The 15,611-nt window shown below is 50.0% G+C and overlaps 8 protein-coding genes across 8 annotated transcripts; 6 read left to right on the top strand and 2 right to left on the bottom strand.

The window, feature by feature from the left end:
- Positions 1-164: 164 nt before the first annotated feature.
- On the top strand, positions 165-1,221 carry BO66DRAFT_463276 (dienelactone hydrolase; the record flags this gene model as incomplete). Its single annotated transcript, XM_025652402.1, has 5 exons — positions 165-419; positions 512-684; positions 760-869; positions 931-1,067; positions 1,129-1,221. The coding sequence occupies 5 exons, from the start codon at positions 165-167 to the stop codon at positions 1,219-1,221; spliced, it is 768 nt and encodes a 255-aa protein (XP_025498826.1).
- Positions 1,222-2,102: 881 nt separating this feature from the next.
- Positions 2,103-3,141, bottom strand: BO66DRAFT_463274 (uncharacterized protein; the record flags this gene model as incomplete). Its single annotated transcript, XM_025652401.1, has 2 exons — positions 2,103-2,816; positions 2,881-3,141. The coding sequence occupies 2 exons, from the start codon at positions 3,139-3,141 to the stop codon at positions 2,103-2,105; spliced, it is 975 nt and encodes a 324-aa protein (XP_025498825.1).
- A 251-nt stretch (positions 3,142-3,392) lies between these two features.
- Positions 3,393-5,114, top strand: BO66DRAFT_334940 (CoA-transferase family III; the record flags this gene model as incomplete). Its single annotated transcript, XM_025644223.1, has 1 exon — positions 3,393-5,114. The coding sequence occupies one exon, from the start codon at positions 3,393-3,395 to the stop codon at positions 5,112-5,114; it is 1,722 nt and encodes a 573-aa protein (XP_025498824.1).
- Positions 5,115-5,396: 282 nt separating this feature from the next.
- BO66DRAFT_415516 (arylamine N-acetyltransferase family protein) lies at positions 5,397-6,517 on the top strand (the record flags this gene model as incomplete). The annotated part of the gene is made up of 3 exons (XM_025649539.1): positions 5,397-5,812; positions 5,884-5,929; positions 6,002-6,517. 3 exons carry the CDS (start codon positions 5,397-5,399, stop codon positions 6,515-6,517), a joined length of 978 nt encoding a protein of 325 aa, XP_025498823.1.
- A 626-nt stretch (positions 6,518-7,143) lies between these two features.
- BO66DRAFT_384534 (amidase) lies at positions 7,144-9,066 on the bottom strand (the record flags this gene model as incomplete). The annotated part of the gene is made up of 5 exons (XM_025646095.1): positions 7,144-8,040; positions 8,130-8,324; positions 8,386-8,658; positions 8,726-8,747; positions 8,813-9,066. The coding sequence occupies 5 exons, from the start codon at positions 9,064-9,066 to the stop codon at positions 7,144-7,146; spliced, it is 1,641 nt and encodes a 546-aa protein (XP_025498822.1).
- Positions 9,067-9,615: 549 nt separating this feature from the next.
- On the top strand, positions 9,616-10,609 carry BO66DRAFT_432358 (uncharacterized protein). Its single transcript, XM_025650638.1, has 3 exons — positions 9,616-9,971; positions 10,046-10,153; positions 10,235-10,609. Exons 1-3 carry the CDS (start codon positions 9,653-9,655, stop codon positions 10,528-10,530), a joined length of 723 nt encoding a protein of 240 aa, XP_025498821.1. The 5' UTR covers positions 9,616-9,652; the 3' UTR covers positions 10,531-10,609.
- A 1,519-nt stretch (positions 10,610-12,128) lies between these two features.
- On the top strand, positions 12,129-13,435 carry BO66DRAFT_384529 (Aldo/keto reductase; the record flags this gene model as incomplete). The annotated part of the gene is made up of 6 exons (XM_025646094.1): positions 12,129-12,306; positions 12,361-12,439; positions 12,507-12,647; positions 12,704-12,817; positions 12,882-13,079; positions 13,140-13,435. Exons 1-6 carry the CDS (start codon positions 12,148-12,150, stop codon positions 13,433-13,435), a joined length of 987 nt encoding a protein of 328 aa, XP_025498820.1. The 5' UTR covers positions 12,129-12,147.
- Positions 13,436-14,225: 790 nt separating this feature from the next.
- Positions 14,226-15,192, top strand: BO66DRAFT_405949 (Clavaminate synthase-like protein; the record flags this gene model as incomplete). Its single annotated transcript, XM_025648996.1, has 5 exons — positions 14,226-14,321; positions 14,414-14,641; positions 14,720-14,856; positions 15,019-15,080; positions 15,134-15,192. 5 exons carry the CDS (start codon positions 14,226-14,228, stop codon positions 15,190-15,192), a joined length of 582 nt encoding a protein of 193 aa, XP_025498819.1.
- Positions 15,193-15,611: the final 419 nt, after the last annotated feature.

Raw genomic sequence — 15,611 nt, 5'->3', positions numbered from 1 at the left:
CCACCCTCCGCCCACCCTGCCAAATCATATCAGGTCACGTGACTCGATGGTGCTCTGATATTTCGGTATTAGCCACAGCCATACTGGTTGATCGCACCTGCGCACCTCCAGACGACCTCGTCTTTCCCTACTCTATCCTCCATACTCTATCATCATCAATAGCAATGGACCCGATTCTGGCCAAACCGGTTGGCGCCTGCTGCTTCAAAGGCTCCATCCATACGGGAGAGCCTAAAGGCAAAGTCGAGCAGATCGCCGGAGTCGACACTTATATTGCCACGCCAGACGCGAACAGATCCAACGGGCATGTGCTGTTATTCTTCCCCGATGCCTTCGGCCTGCATATCAACAACTTCCTCACAATGGATTCGTTTGCGGCCGCTGGGTATCTGACCTTGGGTGTGGATTATTTTGCCGGGGTACGTACGCAATGCCCCGCACATTACACCGTCTACGTGCAGTGATATGGGTACTGATCCTTGGGATTCCTTGGATTCTCGCTCTGCAATAGGATCCCGTCTGGAGGACTACTGCAAATCCCCTGACCGATCCGACGTTTGACTTTGATGGCTGGAAGAATAAGCATATGAAGTCTTCCGATGACATTGCGGCCAGGTGGGTCAAGGAGGTCGACGCAATTTATAACAAGGACGGGAATGTGAAGTTTGTATGCGCCGGCCACTGGTAAGTCTTTTCGTTGCCTACCTCGTCACGACACTCGAGAAGCGGCGACTGACCTGCCATGGAATGATCTCGTAGCTGGGGGGCGCGATTCGTTTGTACCCAGCTTTCCAAGGCCGGAATCTGCAAGGCCGGGGCCATCGCCCATCCCTCCTTCATCAATGAAAGCCACGTTTCGCAGATCGACGGTAGGAGGCGCACCCCCCACGCTAATACTGTCCTGCATTACTGAGACACGGACCCTTCTAGCGCCAATTCTGCTTTCCGTCGCGAACATAGACGGTCTTTTCCCGGCCGAGCAGCGCAGCAGAGCCATCGAGATTCTGACGAATGAGGAGAAGAAGTTCAACATCCAGATCTTCTCGGGCGTCGGGCATGGATTTGCAGTCAGTTCTATCTCAAGAAAGTCCCGGTTGACTTGGAGGCATACTAAGAGCAACATTCTAGTCGCGGGCGTTTTTGGAGGATCCGTACGAGAGATGGGCCAAGGAGCAGAGTTTCAGGAGCTTCTTGGACTGGTTCGAGATGTGGCTTTCATGATTGTAAGAAAGGCGTGGAATTCTGATGTAAGGAAATCTGTGTCATGCAGGAGCTCACGTTGTTATCTACGCCCCGCAAATATATATGGTCTCTTCCTTTTGTCAGAGTGTCGTGAAAACTACTTCCGGGGTACGCTCGGGCACAATCACTGTTCATCATTTCAGGAGATTTGGTGATACGTAATTGGTATATCTACTTGGTGTGCTGATCTATTTTCGAACAACAAAAACTGCCAAGAGTGCGAATAGAACAATCAATAATAAGCATCGCTTAGTGAACTAAGAAGCCGGGGTGTGATAGAATCTGATAAATATTTAATCGGAAGAGGATTACTACTGTAGTTGACCCTATTAATTTCGATAGTATGTTAAGGAAGTGCAGAGATTTGAATCCTTTGATTTTGCCGTAATAACGTTTAATCATTGAGAGTTAGCATCACCACCTTCAGCATTATTAACAGCTCTACACTTTGCCTTTATGCTTTTTGTTGATTTCTTCATAGATTCCGGAGTGAAGTATCCTAAGCAGCCTTAGTTCGAGAGATCACCACTTTTGACGAGTCAAGAACTTATGAGTAAGCATCTTGATTAACTAAGGTGCTTGGGGTTTGTTCATATAGACAAAAAAACAAGAGGTAGACTGAGGTATACAAGGCATCATTTAGAAAACTAAGTAGTATGATTATATACTTGTAGAAAGTTTACAGCTACATGAACTCTACGTGGGGCTTGGTTAAGACGACGGTATAGAGGGGAGGTTTACTGCTTATAAAGGATTTAAATCCCTGCACCTCTAATGTACCAACCAAGTCAACGGGATCAACCACAGTAAGTTGCAAGGTCTTAGTCTCGAAACAGGACTAATTCAAGGCCTCTAGTCTATCATAACCTCTCAATCTTCTCTCCCCGTGATGAGGGGCTAGATTTCGCCGCGAGTACCTTCAACAGCATCTGGTCCCTGGTCGCATTGATATTTTGCCAATCTACAGTCTCAAGCCATTTCCGCGCCTCCTGATTCAGTTTCTCCACAGCTTCAAAGCTCCAAGCAAACCGGTGCTTGGAAATGTTCTCCTCCCAAGCCTGGATCGACGGCCCGAGCCGTTCAATCCGCTGCGCAAATCCGCCAGACCCTCCCCCTCCGCCTAGAGCATTCGTCACGATCGGTCCTGTCAAAGCCCACCGAAGGCCTGGGCCCGAGGTCACTGCCGTATCAAGGTCCTCGGCGGAGATCACTCCGCGGCTGATCAAGCTGTATGCTTCGTTGTTAATGGCGGCTTGCAGGCGGTTCGCGACAAACCCCGGGATCTCTTGATGGAGCAGAACGGGTCGTTTGCCGAGCGAGCGGTAGAAACCCATCGCAGTGGCGATTGCGCTGGAGTCGGTCGCGGGGTGAGGAACGACTTCTACCAAGGGCACCAGGTGTGCTGGGTTGAATGGATGTCCGACCAGGATGCGACCTGGATCTTGCTGACACCGCTCGATGAACCCGGACGCCGGAAGGCCAGAGGAGGATGAGGCGATGACGACACCTGGTCTGGTATGCTGATCGAGTGTCTTCATGAGCTCGACTTTGAAGTCTGCGCGCTCTGGTCCATTCTAGGGGAATGAAGACTTTAGTTATGCTGGAAACTTCACGATACGGGCATGTCTAAAGAAATACCTCTTGGACAAAATCCACATCCCGTAGGCTTGTCGCCAGATCCTTTACGAATGTGTACTTTGTCACAGGCAAGTCGCCAATTGGCATGGACGCCTGTAGGGACGGCCACGCATCCTGTAGGTAGTGTTTGAACGAGTTCTCTGCGCCTTCTGCTGGGTCGTATATGGTGACGTCCAGCCCTCGGGCGAGAAATAGGGAGGCCCAGCCAGCCCCGATGACACCGCAGCCAATCACCGCGACTTTTTGGATTTGTTCCGACATGTTGTATGCAGAAGATGGAAACTGGACGAGAAGGCGATGACGAGAGCGAGAACGCCGGGGTTAAACAATACATCAACTTGCGTGGAGTCCGGGGAGATTTGCCGGCCTTTCCGATTGGGCCAGCACCAGGTATACAACCTACGGCATCATGGATGCATGAACCAAACCCTCAAATACCCCAGGAAAAAAAAAACAGATTGTGGCTTCTCTTTCAACAGCAACTAGTTCCAATAATTATCCAAGCGAACAAAATGGCTACAACACCCCAAGAGATCTACGGCCCCGGCACGCATGTGGACGCCAGCTTCACTCCAGTACCGGAAGAATGCAAGCGATTGCTGCGAGTCTTTGCGGCCAAAACGCCCGGTTTCACGCAGGCCAGTGAGATGCTTGACGGGGTGAAATTCGAAGGCGACGCCTTGCCCTGCATTCCAGGACCGATCAAGGCCCAGGCTGTGACCGCCGTGCTGCACGCAATGGTCGGCATCGTTGGTCTTGAAATCCTCCAGCTCCGCGGCGATGACCCCGGCTCTACAGTGTGTGTCAATACCAATCATGCTGGGTTGTACCCAGCCACACCAGCACTGGTCAATATTGACGGCCACACGGGGCCCGACGTGATCCAACTTCCAACTGTGCCCCAGTGGGATAAAGACCGTCAATCCGGTTCGGCGCTTGTCTTTCGCGCCACGGCCATTTATCCGACCGCGGACAAAGACACCTGGTTTCAGCTTCATGGCTCACTCGACCCTTGGATTGTCCTACGGACAATCGGCATTGAGAGAGATGCTGAGGCTACCGTTCGCTCGACTGACGACGCCTACGCACTCATTGGGAGTCGTGTCCGTACATACCGTGCACAGGAGATAGAGCAGCTCATGCTGGAGCGAGGCTTGTCTGGATCCATCGTCCACTCCCCCGCGGGCTGGCGTGCCACCGAGATGGGTAGATCTCTTGCTCGTCATCCGCTGGTCAACTACAAACGACAAGGGCATGGTCCGTCTCTCCCGCCTACGCCGAGCATCAAGACGGAAGACCGCCGACCGCTGGCGGGCATCAAAGTCGTGGAGTTGGCACGTATCATCGCCGCAACAGCCGCTGGGGCCGCTCTTGCATCGATGGGAGCAGAGGTCATCCGCGTCAACACGTCCAAACTCAAGGACTACACGCCCGCGCAGCCTTCTTCCTTAATGGCCGGGAAGACGACAATCGACCTCGACCTTGATGACCCCGCCGACCACGCGCGCCTGACGGCATTGTTTGAGCAAGCCGACGTCGTGATCCAGGGCTATCGTCTAGGTTCTCTGGAGCGGCGTGGGTTCGGCTTCGAGGATGCGTTGCGCATGGCTGAAAAGCGTGGCAGAGGCATTGTGTACGTCGATGAGAACTGCTACGGCCCTGATGGATACTACGCGGAGCGCCCGGGGTGGCAGCAAGTGGCCGATGCGGCCGCAGGAAGTTCGTACGTGATGGCGCAGGCATTCGGGTGTCCCCCGGGCCAAGGGGTGCTTCCCAGCCTGCCGATCTCGGACATGTCGACGGGCATCCTGACGGCGCTGACCATCATGTGTGGCCTCCGGGACCGTGCGCGACACGGTGGCTCATACCGTGGTCACAGCGCCCTGGCGGCTTATAACATGGCGACGCTCGACCCGGATGTCCGACTGTACCAGCCCGAGGTTGTGCAAAGGATCCAGCAGACGTATCGGTTCCCCTCCTGGTCCAGCGACGCGCACGTCGCTCCGCTCTATTACGAGATAATCAAGGCCTGGGATGAGAACAGTGACTTGATTCGCAACGACGACTACTACGTCCGTTTTTCGGACTCGGTTTTCGGGAATGATCTGCGGGTGCTGGGCCCCGTGGCGAGGTATGCGGACGCGGAAACCACTCCCAGATGGACGACTCCCCCGGTCCCCTTTTGCCACCACGAATTCAGAACCTTTCATATGGTTCATGTTCCTGCGGGGTAGTGGGGGCGGGGTGAGGAGGCAGGTCAAGGGGCAACCTCCGGGGATAGCTCGGATGAAGGGAAATCATAGTAGAGTCCCTAACTACCCGTCTCCCCGCGGTGTAGGGATACATTTTGTGTCAATCATTATCTCCGATGTATCCGATGTATAGTAGTGGTGAAGCCTCCGTAGATACGCCGGATCGCAATTCTCCGACATAAAGCCATTTAGCTTGGGAATGCCGTTTACCAAACTCCATCCAGCCTCCAATTTTGTTTCTTAACAACCTTGCTGCTATCCACCATGACAATGAAATTCTCCAAATTCAACCCCCAACAGTTGGAACAATATCTCGAGCGCATCAACTACGCCGGCCATGCATCTGGCACGGGCACGGGAGAGCCCCGTCTCGAGAGTCTGAAGACTGCCGTCGAGCGAGACCCCCTTACAGCGCTAACTGAGCTGCAACGGCGGCATCTCGGAGCCATACCGTGGGGCAATTCGGCCCTCCATTACTCAACTCACCATTCAATCTCTGTGCATCCTACCGCTGTCTTCGAAAAATTGGTGCTCCGTGCTCATGATGGCTACTGCATGGAGAATACCAACCTCCTCTACGTGGTGCTTCGTTCCCTGGGCTATCGAGTGTATCCCACAGGAGGCCGGGTGAGTCGTGCGGTCGGGTCTGGAAACCAGTCCGATGAAGGGTACATCTCCTTGTAGGTCACGCCCTCGGATTCTTTGGTTTCTTTCGATCATGCGGAACGATGATGGTTAAACTGCCGTATAGCAATCACATGGTTCTGGTCGTGACTATAGCCAGTCACAAATATATGGTAACCCTTCCGAAGATGGAGCTCACTGGACGGTCGCAGTCGACTCTAACTCGCACATACAACTCAATATAGGTCGATGTTGGGTTCGGCCGAAACAGTCCCACCAGCCCATTGCCATTGCAGGAGAATATCTTGGCGCCATTGCTGGCGCCCAGCGAGATGTCCTTGATCAAAACAAGCCTGACCGAGTTCGTGGACGAAACGCAGAAGCTCTGGGTCTACAGGACCAGAAGCAAGCCTCAAAAGGGCTGGATCCCCCAGTATTGCTTCTCAGAGGTGGAATTCCTGCCAGAGGACTTTGCGATGATGAACTACTTTACCAGTCAAAGTCGGACGCTCTGGTTTACACATCAACTGGCGTGTACCCGTGTTCTGATGGACGAAGACAAGGGGATCAAGCCCGTTGGGATCTATATTCTGTCCGGAACTGAAGTCAAGAGAGTGTCTGGGGGAGAGACCACGGTAGTGGCCACAATAGCTGAGGAGACCGATCGAGTCGAGGCGTTGGCAAGATATTTCGGTATGCATTTTCGACCACATGAGATTGAGGGCATTCGCGGACTACCCTCCCAGATAAGAACTAGCTAGTACTCTGGCGATGAGTTTATAATGTACTTGATGATGTCCATTTCACATTTCTCAGTGCAGGGTACGTGGAGACGAATTGTGCATCTACATCCGCTATAGAATGCGCTCCTCCATGCTGTAGTTGACCCTGTTAATTTTGCTCGTGCAGTAGAGGTATAGGGATCAAATTCTTGGCATGATAATTCCACTACCCGATGTCACCTTGATAGTGAATTTAGATATAAACTTCAACAGTATAAACAAATTTGTCGCAGAAGATTACTCTAATTCGCAAAGGAATTGACAAATCTAAGGTGCTTGAGCTGAGATACTGATCTGATATTTCTAATATATTTGCAATGGTAATTATTGGATAGAATATAAATTGTATTGCTGAGAAGATAATTTTTAAACCGTTCAAAATACTAAAATCAAACGATGAAAGTAGAGATTGCTGAGGTCAACTAATAGACCTAATGTTTAAAATGTAAATAAATCATGAAGAAATTCCCAAAACTGATGCCAGCAATAGAGTAGGAACGGTTATATAAAGCGTAATCAAAAGACCTGAATCTCTGTATTTCTGTGCTGTACTGACAGAATCAACAGGGTCTACCACAGTATATGCCTACACCGCCAGCCAAGCATCACTTGTCTACTTTGCAGATCCTCTCAATAACAGTTGCCGCACCCAAGACCTTTTCCTCATTGAATCTCTTCCCGATAATCTGCAAGCTGACGGGATGACCATCCATAGTATCTGGATCGTAGAGGTCCCAGTTCCAGGTGTCCAGGGCATTACGCGGCGAATAACCACTCTCTCGTCGCCTGTCAATATCTTTTCTAACAATATCGACAGGAATCACAAGAGCCGGATAATCCAGCAAGTTCCAGATCCTGGTATAGCCGGCGTACTTTAGGGCCCGATGCCGGATGGCCGTATGTGGTACCGTCGGCCCCAGAAGCACGTCCACCTGTTTACCCCGGGGCGAACGGACAGCATTCCACTTGGCCAGGTACGCCTGCTGCATTGAGGTCTTTGTTCGATTCATCTGCCAATAGTCGTACACGGATTTCGTTTCCGCGCGGTCTATGAGCGCTTGCACATGCGGGATCATCGGTTCGCCCGCCGCGCTGATGTCACGACGGAGGTCCTCACCCCCATCCGCCGTGTAGTATTGGCCCATGAGCTGGACACAGCTATGATGGTCTGATGTGTCCCATAGAATGACCTCGTGTCCGTCTTGCGTGAGCTTGGCGGCAATCTCTCGGAGGGCGCGTTCGACCGGAGGGTGGATTCGGACGACTCCATCGTCCAGAATTAGTCCGACTACTAGCGGGCGGGTCTGGATGTCCTCGAAGACCTTCTCGTCCCATGGCAGAGGAGCGCATTTTGCGTCGTATTCCCAAGGTGCGGAGTTTGCAATAAGCCGACTCACGTAGCACAGTGACTCCAGGTCGCGAGCCAGGGGGCCGACCGAAGAGGGGGCATTCTCCTGCCCTTCGGTGGATCCAGGCACTCCCGCAGCGGGATACCGATTGCTCTGCAAATGTGTCAGCGATGTAGAAACGAGCGAAGAAGAACAAGAAGAAGAAGGAGAAGAAGGAGAAGAAGAAGAAACAAGAGACCGACACTTGGCTTGAGAGCATACAGGCCGTTCAGAGCCCCTGGGATACGAATACTCCCGCCGATGTCAGTTCCCAGGCCAAAGATGGAGCCATGAAGAGCCAACAAAGCAGCCTCGCCACCTGTAGACCCTCCCGGCGTGAGCTCTGGATCACGGGGATTGTCCGTTCGCCCCCAAAGAGGGTTTTCGGTTTCGGCCCACTACAACGGAGGTTATTTCCAAGAGTTCTGCTGAGTTCTTGGAGGTGTGAATGATACACACCAGAATGCTCTGGGGGAGGTTTGTCTTGAGCAAAACAACTGCGCCCAGTTCCTTCAAGATGCGGACGATGAGAGCATCTTCTTCGGCCGGACGAAACGAGCGACCGATGTACCCTAATGTGCTGTCGGTGCCTTGGACGTTGAATTGATCCTTGACGGTCACTGGGACCCCGTGGAGCGGGCCCTTGAGCTTGCCGGATTCTTTGAATGAACTATCCAGCTGTCGGGCCTGGCGCAAAGCGTCTTCAAAGACTGCTTCCGTGATGGCATTAGTCTGATAGGAGAGATCATGTTAAAAGACATAGACCCTTCGAGTACTTAGATAAAGGCATGTGGCATACCAACTGATGTGCTATCACAGCCCTATACCGACGTTGTCAGCTATGCAGAGCGATGCTCCTGGCCTTCGCAGGTCATGCCGCACGCACCTTCGAATATAGGCACGAGTCACCTGTTCAGCTGTATAGTCTCCAGATCTCAGCCGCTCCACAAGCTTGGGGACATTATCGATATCTGTGATCTCCTGGGCGACGGGGTCATCTCTGACGCAAGAGCGGTCCTGAACGTTATGCACTCGAGGCAGGCGTTGATCCATATCCGAAACTAGATATGGCTCCAAAGCCTTATCTCGAAGAGATCGTTTCTCTTCAACTATCTGCATCCATTTTGCATCGCTCCCCATGGTGATTTTTGGTGCGCTGGTCGACTGTGTTGAAGCTTCAAGTAGAGTAGCCCTGGATTTATGCAGATGCCGAGGCGGCAGACTATATGCAAGTCCAAGACGGGGATCTCAAGCCGATTCAGACCGGAGAAGATAACTAACATCCATGATAGGAGGAACCCTATCAATCTAAGAACGGGGATAACCGCTACTGGTACCGAGAAACTCACGCCAAAGGAGTTCGTTCCGCTCGGGAAGTGCTTCCGCGGTACGGAAGGATACAGTGGCCACTCTGCAAAAACAAAACTCCCTTACTAAGTGTTATACCGCAGCGGTAACTGCTTATAAGACTCTCTATAACTACCTACTACTCATCCATATGTCCGCCCGCCTGCCCTACTTTCTTAACGCTTATCATTCTACTCACAGAATTTGTTCTTGCAGAGTGGCCACTGTATCCTTCCGTACCGCAGGGCATTGTGAGCAAGAAAATGGTTACCGCTTAGTAATCGGCTGTTTTTCCCCGGATCGATCTTGCTATAAACTAGAAAAGTCCCTCTCCCCGACTTTCTTTCTACTCGAGTCTCTTATTAATATATCCGCAAACATGTCACTTTTAGGCCGATTGACGAGATCAAGGCCAGCAGCCTTCGCCAAATTCACAGCTGCCGCATCGCTCACTGCGGTCGGGGCCTGGCAGCTCTGGACAAGCGATTGCTACTTCGAGCCGTTTGGACCCGAAAATGATCACTTATTTCAGAGCGAGACCTTCAAGAAGTTCAACCCCGGAAAACACCCTTCGCTGAACGATTCATGTGTGCGAAAAGTCCCTCTGTCTCAGATCCAACCGGAGTTGGTCAACGACGCCATCGGAGGCGGCTCGAAACTGCTCGAGAGATTCTGTGCCGGCATGTGGGGTGGCTATGGTAAGTTTCCGTCCGTTGCGTTGCACTGTCTGTATGTGCGATCGTCTGCTGATCTTCAATGTCTCTACGCGCAGGATTTTCAATTCAGCGGAACATTCTGACCCGAATTGCGAGAAATGATACGAACAAGGGATCGGCGTTGTGGGAGAAAGATCAGCTACTGAGTAGTACTTACGAGCCAGGTAGAGCAACATGATGCCCTGATGATCCAGTCCCTCGGGGGTCGGGCCGTGGGGAATGAGCCGTGCTGACGACGATTGTAGGAACAAATGTGACGGACCACTTCCTCATCCTCGCGAAGTCTCCCAAGTCTATCGTGATGTGGGGTGCTGAGTCCCCCTCCGATGACCCGGGGGTCCGCCGTCCGATGGAGAATATAGCGGAGCTCACGGCTGAACTCGACCTGGACCGGGGAGTGGTAGAATTCAGGTATAAGAACATCTTCTACAATGGTGTGGAGCGAACGTCCAAGGCTCTCTTCCCGCCGCCGATTGTGTGGTTGCATTTTCAGTACTGCAAACTACTGGTCAAGTCTGGCGTGAGCCATTGCATGGTCTAGATGCTTTCTGAATATCTGTAATTTGAGAGGGGGATCCTTGTATCGTTAGTGTAGAGTATCTGGCCAAGGCTGTATTATAAGGAACATCACAATATGCGCTGACACCTAAGGACAGAACTGACCTAACATGCTGAAGCGTTAGCCTCCCCTGCTCTCGAGTCTAGCTTGCCCATTGTCTCAGCTCGGGAGCAGTTAGCCCTGGGATTATGATCGAGCACTGGGGCAACTGAGCATCACCAATCCACAATCATCGCCGCTTAGTAATCGGAGATGGTGGTTAAAAGTAGTAATTTATACCAAGGCCCGAACCTAAGGTGAAGTACTCCACCCAGTGGAACCAACCCTCCCATCGCTAATAAATACCCAACCATCTGGAACTAGGCAGTTGGAATAAGAACAGCCCCTTGCGTCAAACTCCAAGTTTTAATATAATAATTAAATTAACTATTTCTGGCCTGTTTGCAAAGACCAGCAGAGAAAAGATGTTTTAGTAGTTGTAATAGATTGTTAGGAACTACTTGACGCAGTAGACACGTTGGTTAGGCAAGACAAAACAGTCAAAAGTAGTTTTCTATTAATTTTAAGACTAATCCTGAAGAAACATTCTTTCTTGATAGGACTTTAAGACAATATATCATATATAAAGAAAGGGGTAAGCAACATAACAATATAGACTTCCGGATTAAAAGCCCGCCGAATTAGTATCGACCCAGAAGCGGACTGCCCTAATAGTAGATATGGGCTGCTGTAGCAGGAGGTATTGTGTAACATAGATTGTAGCCAGAATAATATAAGAAGGGGGTTTGGCGACATGCTGAAAGCAGGCGTAGCTACACTGGAAATATATTTCCGCTTGTGCTAGTCAGAATCCGGCATAGATGGCCTACAATGGAGAATTATCTCGGGACACAGTGGAACAACTTGAAGCTTGATTAGCCTCATCGTCATATTATTCTCCTATGTATATGTTACAACCACCAATAAGGCTCGAATATCTTCTTTTATCCCCGCTGTAGACGTTAAGGCCTCGTGCCCTGACGTAGCCAGTCATTTATCTCTCCATTGTAGTCTCCCATAATTTGATTGTGTTCGCCCCAAACAGCTAAGTGTGCTTGCGGTATGGAAACATTGCAAAGGAAGGCCTACTCACTACACAACGTGTTACCCAACTAAACCTTGCGTTCCATTATCCATACAAGTCAGGCTAGTCCCAAAGTCTTATAATCACAAACGAAATCGCGATAAGGAATAGTCATAAATCTGATTGATATGTTTGTTGGACGCAGTGACCCGCGGCTTCCGATTGGACGGGGAACTGGCGTACACTTCGGACTATACATCGGGGAGCAACTTGGATACCCGGGCCTGCTTCCCGGAATTCCGGATGACCAACCGATCGGCCCAAGCTCGGAACCTGCAGCAGGGAATCCCCCACCCCTCGGTCTAGCAATACCTCCAGCAGCAACAGGTTGTCTTATATGACACAATACCCAGGGATCGCTCTGAGTGCAGGTTGTGAAGGGTCTATATATTTCCGCCCGCATAAGTAGCGCTCTGTCTTCTGTCTTCAATCACATACATCCATTGTTACTGGAATACTACAGCACTATTAACAGAATGGTCAAGACAATCCCCTTTGGCAGTGTCGAGGTTCCGTCGCCGGGCTTCGGGGCGATGGGTATCAGCTTCGCGTTTGGTAGCAACCTCAGCCTAGAAGAAGCCGAACCAGTTCTGCTGAAGGCAGTTGAGTTGGGATGCACATTTTGGGATACTGCTGTAAGGCTTCGGAGGGGGAATTGGGAAAGGAATTAAGGCTGACAAGCTATCCAGGTGTCATATCAGGCGGGAGTAAATGAGAAGCTCTTAGGAGACTTCATCAGGAAGCACAATCTTCGGGATAAGATCTTCAGTGAGCAAGCTAGGACCACCGGGACCTATTTTCTGTCTCCAGCTGACCTGACGTTTGCTTGAAACAGTTGCCTCTAAGTGTGGCTTTGATGTTTTTGGAGATGGCTCAGTCACTAACTCTGCCTCTCACATCAAGACATACATTGATGGCACAATTGAGCGCCTAGGCTTTACGCCGGACCTGTATTATCTGCATCGGATGGATCCGAGTGAGTATTGAAAACTTAAGCCATGTCTATCCCGAGGTCCAACTGAACTCGTCCAGATACCCCTCTCCAGGAATCTATCACAGCTCTCGATGAAATTCGTAAGGCGGAAAAGACTCGGTATATCGGTATTTCGGAATGCTCGGCACAGACCCTGCGTACTGCTAATTCAAGTATGTTGTTGTCTCTTGTCGACCTTTACCTTGCGCCCCTCCTCGCTCACCGTAATGCTTGCAGTTGCCAAAATTGACGCCGTTCAGGCTGAGTACTCGGCCTTTGAGACCGTGCACGAGACAGACGGCCTGATTCAGGCTTGCAAGGAACTTGGCGTGACGTACGTTGCGTATGGTCCATTGGGGCATGGCTGGCTCGTCGACAACTTCCCCTATCAGTCACCCGAAGACTTTGCGGAAGATGACTTCCGCCGCCACAACTGTCAGTTGTCTATCGATACGACGAAATCCCGCAGATGATAGGCTAACGCATAAGCTACAGGTCCCAAGTACCAGGGCGAGAACTTCTATAAAAACAAGGCAATTGTGGAAGAAATGAAAAAGATCTCTGCTCGTAGAGGTTGTGCGCTCAGTCAAGTCGCGCTGGCTTGGGTCGCTTCCCAGGGACTGCTTGCAATCCCTGGCACCACCAACCCACAACGCTTAGAAGAGAATTGGGCATCTCGGGATATCGAGCTGACTGACGAGGAGAAGCAGGAAATCCGGAAGATTATTGAGTCTAACAAGCCGCATGGTAACAGGTACAATGAGACTTGGCAGGCGATGGTGGGTCACTAGTGGAAGACCAGCATAGAATCGATGAGATATTTCCTCAGAGGGAACGGTCTGGCAGGCACAAACCCCCTAGCAAGTACTAGATGCATTGATTTGGCTTTGATTTGCTAAACAACTTTCAGTTGAATTGTATCCTAATCCGCAGGGGTTGGCTGAATATAAATTCTTTTAGAACTATCAGAAGCTACTTAATAACCTGGGGCTCGCCTGTAAGGCTACGAGTGTTGATGAACTTAACCAACTAATAATTCTACTTATAGGAAAAGACAGGAAGAGGAAAACCCTGTAGGCCTTTAAACAATATTTATATAATGTACTATAGGTACCTCAGGCATCTATAGCCGGCTAAATAATGGGCTATTAAAAAGTCTACTTAGACTTGCTAAACCTGACTATTATTCCTTAGCTATTGTTACGGGACGGATAGATTGTGCTGATCGAAATGTGCCTTAGAACAGGAAGAAATAGCTGCAAGGCTATTTCGTCTGTTTGTACAAAATTCTTTTATGTGTGCTAAGCTAGCGCTAGTTTAGTACGTAGTGCACAAGGCCTCAGGTATCAACTAATACCTAAAGCCGAGCTCTATACTAAGGCCTTAATCCTATAACAGAAGCCCCCCTCTATTACAGATAACCTCCAGATGTATAGTAATTCCAACTCGGAACAATAGCGCCTTTATTATATTCTAGTTGTAATGTCAATAACCTTCGATAAGCAAACTCCAAGGTCTCTCAGACTGGAACTTTCTGCATGAACAAACTTCTGACATATTGACCAGAAATTTCGCGGCTTCATGCCTCTGTATGCTGAGCAGATAGCTGGACTCGAACTTCGAGAGCCAGACTCTGATATTGCCAGCATACCGGGAGCGTATTCCGAGCCCTTCGAGGTAGGATATGAGCCTGCAGCAGATCCTCGACGAGAACCACATGTTTTGTTTCGCTTCCATCAGACGACTTTGATCTCTATGGTGACAACCAGTGGCCCTCTGAGGACGAATTGCCCGGCTTTCGAAAAACTTACATCGAATATTTCGCCGAGGCACTGAGCTTATGTCGGTCCTTGATGCGAATCTTTGCTTTGGCACTTGACTTGCCAGAAGAGTTCTTCGATCCAATGATGGAGTACCCAGGTGCGACATCCAGAATGCTACATTATCCTTCACAATCGGTGGATGATACGTCTAAGATCGGTTTGGGTGCTCATACGGTAAGCTCATGGTTCCTCCAACGAGAATTGATCAGCATTCTTCTCCGTGCCTTCCAGAATATCTGATCGACAATGCAGGATTATGAGTGCATCACCATTCTTTCCCAGGACGAAGTGCCAGCCCTGCAAGTGCGCAACTCTAGCGAAGAGTGGATCACTGTTCAGCCCCTTCCAAACACACTGGTGGTTAACATCGCGGATTGTTTGTCCATGTGGTAAGAACAAATCTGCATTTGCGAAGGGAAAACAGAAGCTGAATAACTACAGGACAGACCGGAAGTTCAAATCGACGGTACATCGGGTCATCAATATCACTGGGGAAGAACGATATACGATCCCTTTTTTCTTTGGAGTGGAATATAATACAACGGTATCAGTTCTGCCCAGCTGAGTGTCAGAAGACAACCAGGCATGTCAAAAGCCTTTCAAAGCGGGAGAGGTAAGTAATAATCCAATTGGACTTTGAGTTTTGAGATTGACATATTTCCATAGTGGGTGCGCCGTCAATTGACGGCCTCGTATGTTGGATACGGCCAACAGCCGCCGGTTGAAAAACGTTGACCGTGAATATAAGCAACGAATTCAGGTAACGCACATCTTTCACCAACAACCATGATTACTTTGTTCTTTTCGATATCTTCCCTTGAAATGCGCGAGATTGTCAAGATATGACAATTGTCGACCTTACTATATGAACAGTCTCGAGCAATGGTGAATCACTATAAAAGCGGTCCATACAAAGTGACTATTCAGAGATGTTAATATATGATTTACTGTTTATTAACAGCCTAAGGTATTCGAATCCATGAGATATGCTCACAGCTAGCAATTGAAAGCAGTTGACGTACCATTCTGTCAAATCGTTTCGTCAGTTTGACAGGATCGATGGTCTCCAGAGGAACAGGGGTAGCCATGTGAAGACCTTTGACCCACTGATCCAATATGAATATGTTCGTCTCCATATTATCTT

This window comes from Aspergillus aculeatinus, assembly GCF_003184765.1.
Source record: "Aspergillus aculeatinus CBS 121060 unplaced genomic scaffold BO66scaffold_70, whole genome shotgun sequence".
In the NCBI taxonomy this organism is placed as follows: Eukaryota; Fungi; Ascomycota; class Eurotiomycetes; order Eurotiales; family Aspergillaceae; genus Aspergillus; species Aspergillus aculeatinus.
The sequence above is the reverse complement of the archived record's forward strand: the minus strand, read 5'-3'. Positions and strand labels throughout refer to the sequence as shown.

Bases quoted from the DNA above. Each gene is read 5' to 3' on its own strand.
- BO66DRAFT_432358 (XM_025650638.1), top strand. From the start codon at position 9,653: ATGTCACTTTTAGGCCGATTGACGAGATCAAGGCCAGCAGCCTTCGCC. The intron at 9,972-10,045 runs GTAAGTTTCCGT...CTCTACGCGCAG, and splicing joins CGGCATGTGGGGTGGCTATG to GATTTTCAATTCAGCGGAAC. The intron at 10,154-10,234 runs GTAGAGCAACAT...CGACGATTGTAG, and splicing joins GAGTAGTACTTACGAGCCAG to GAACAAATGTGACGGACCAC.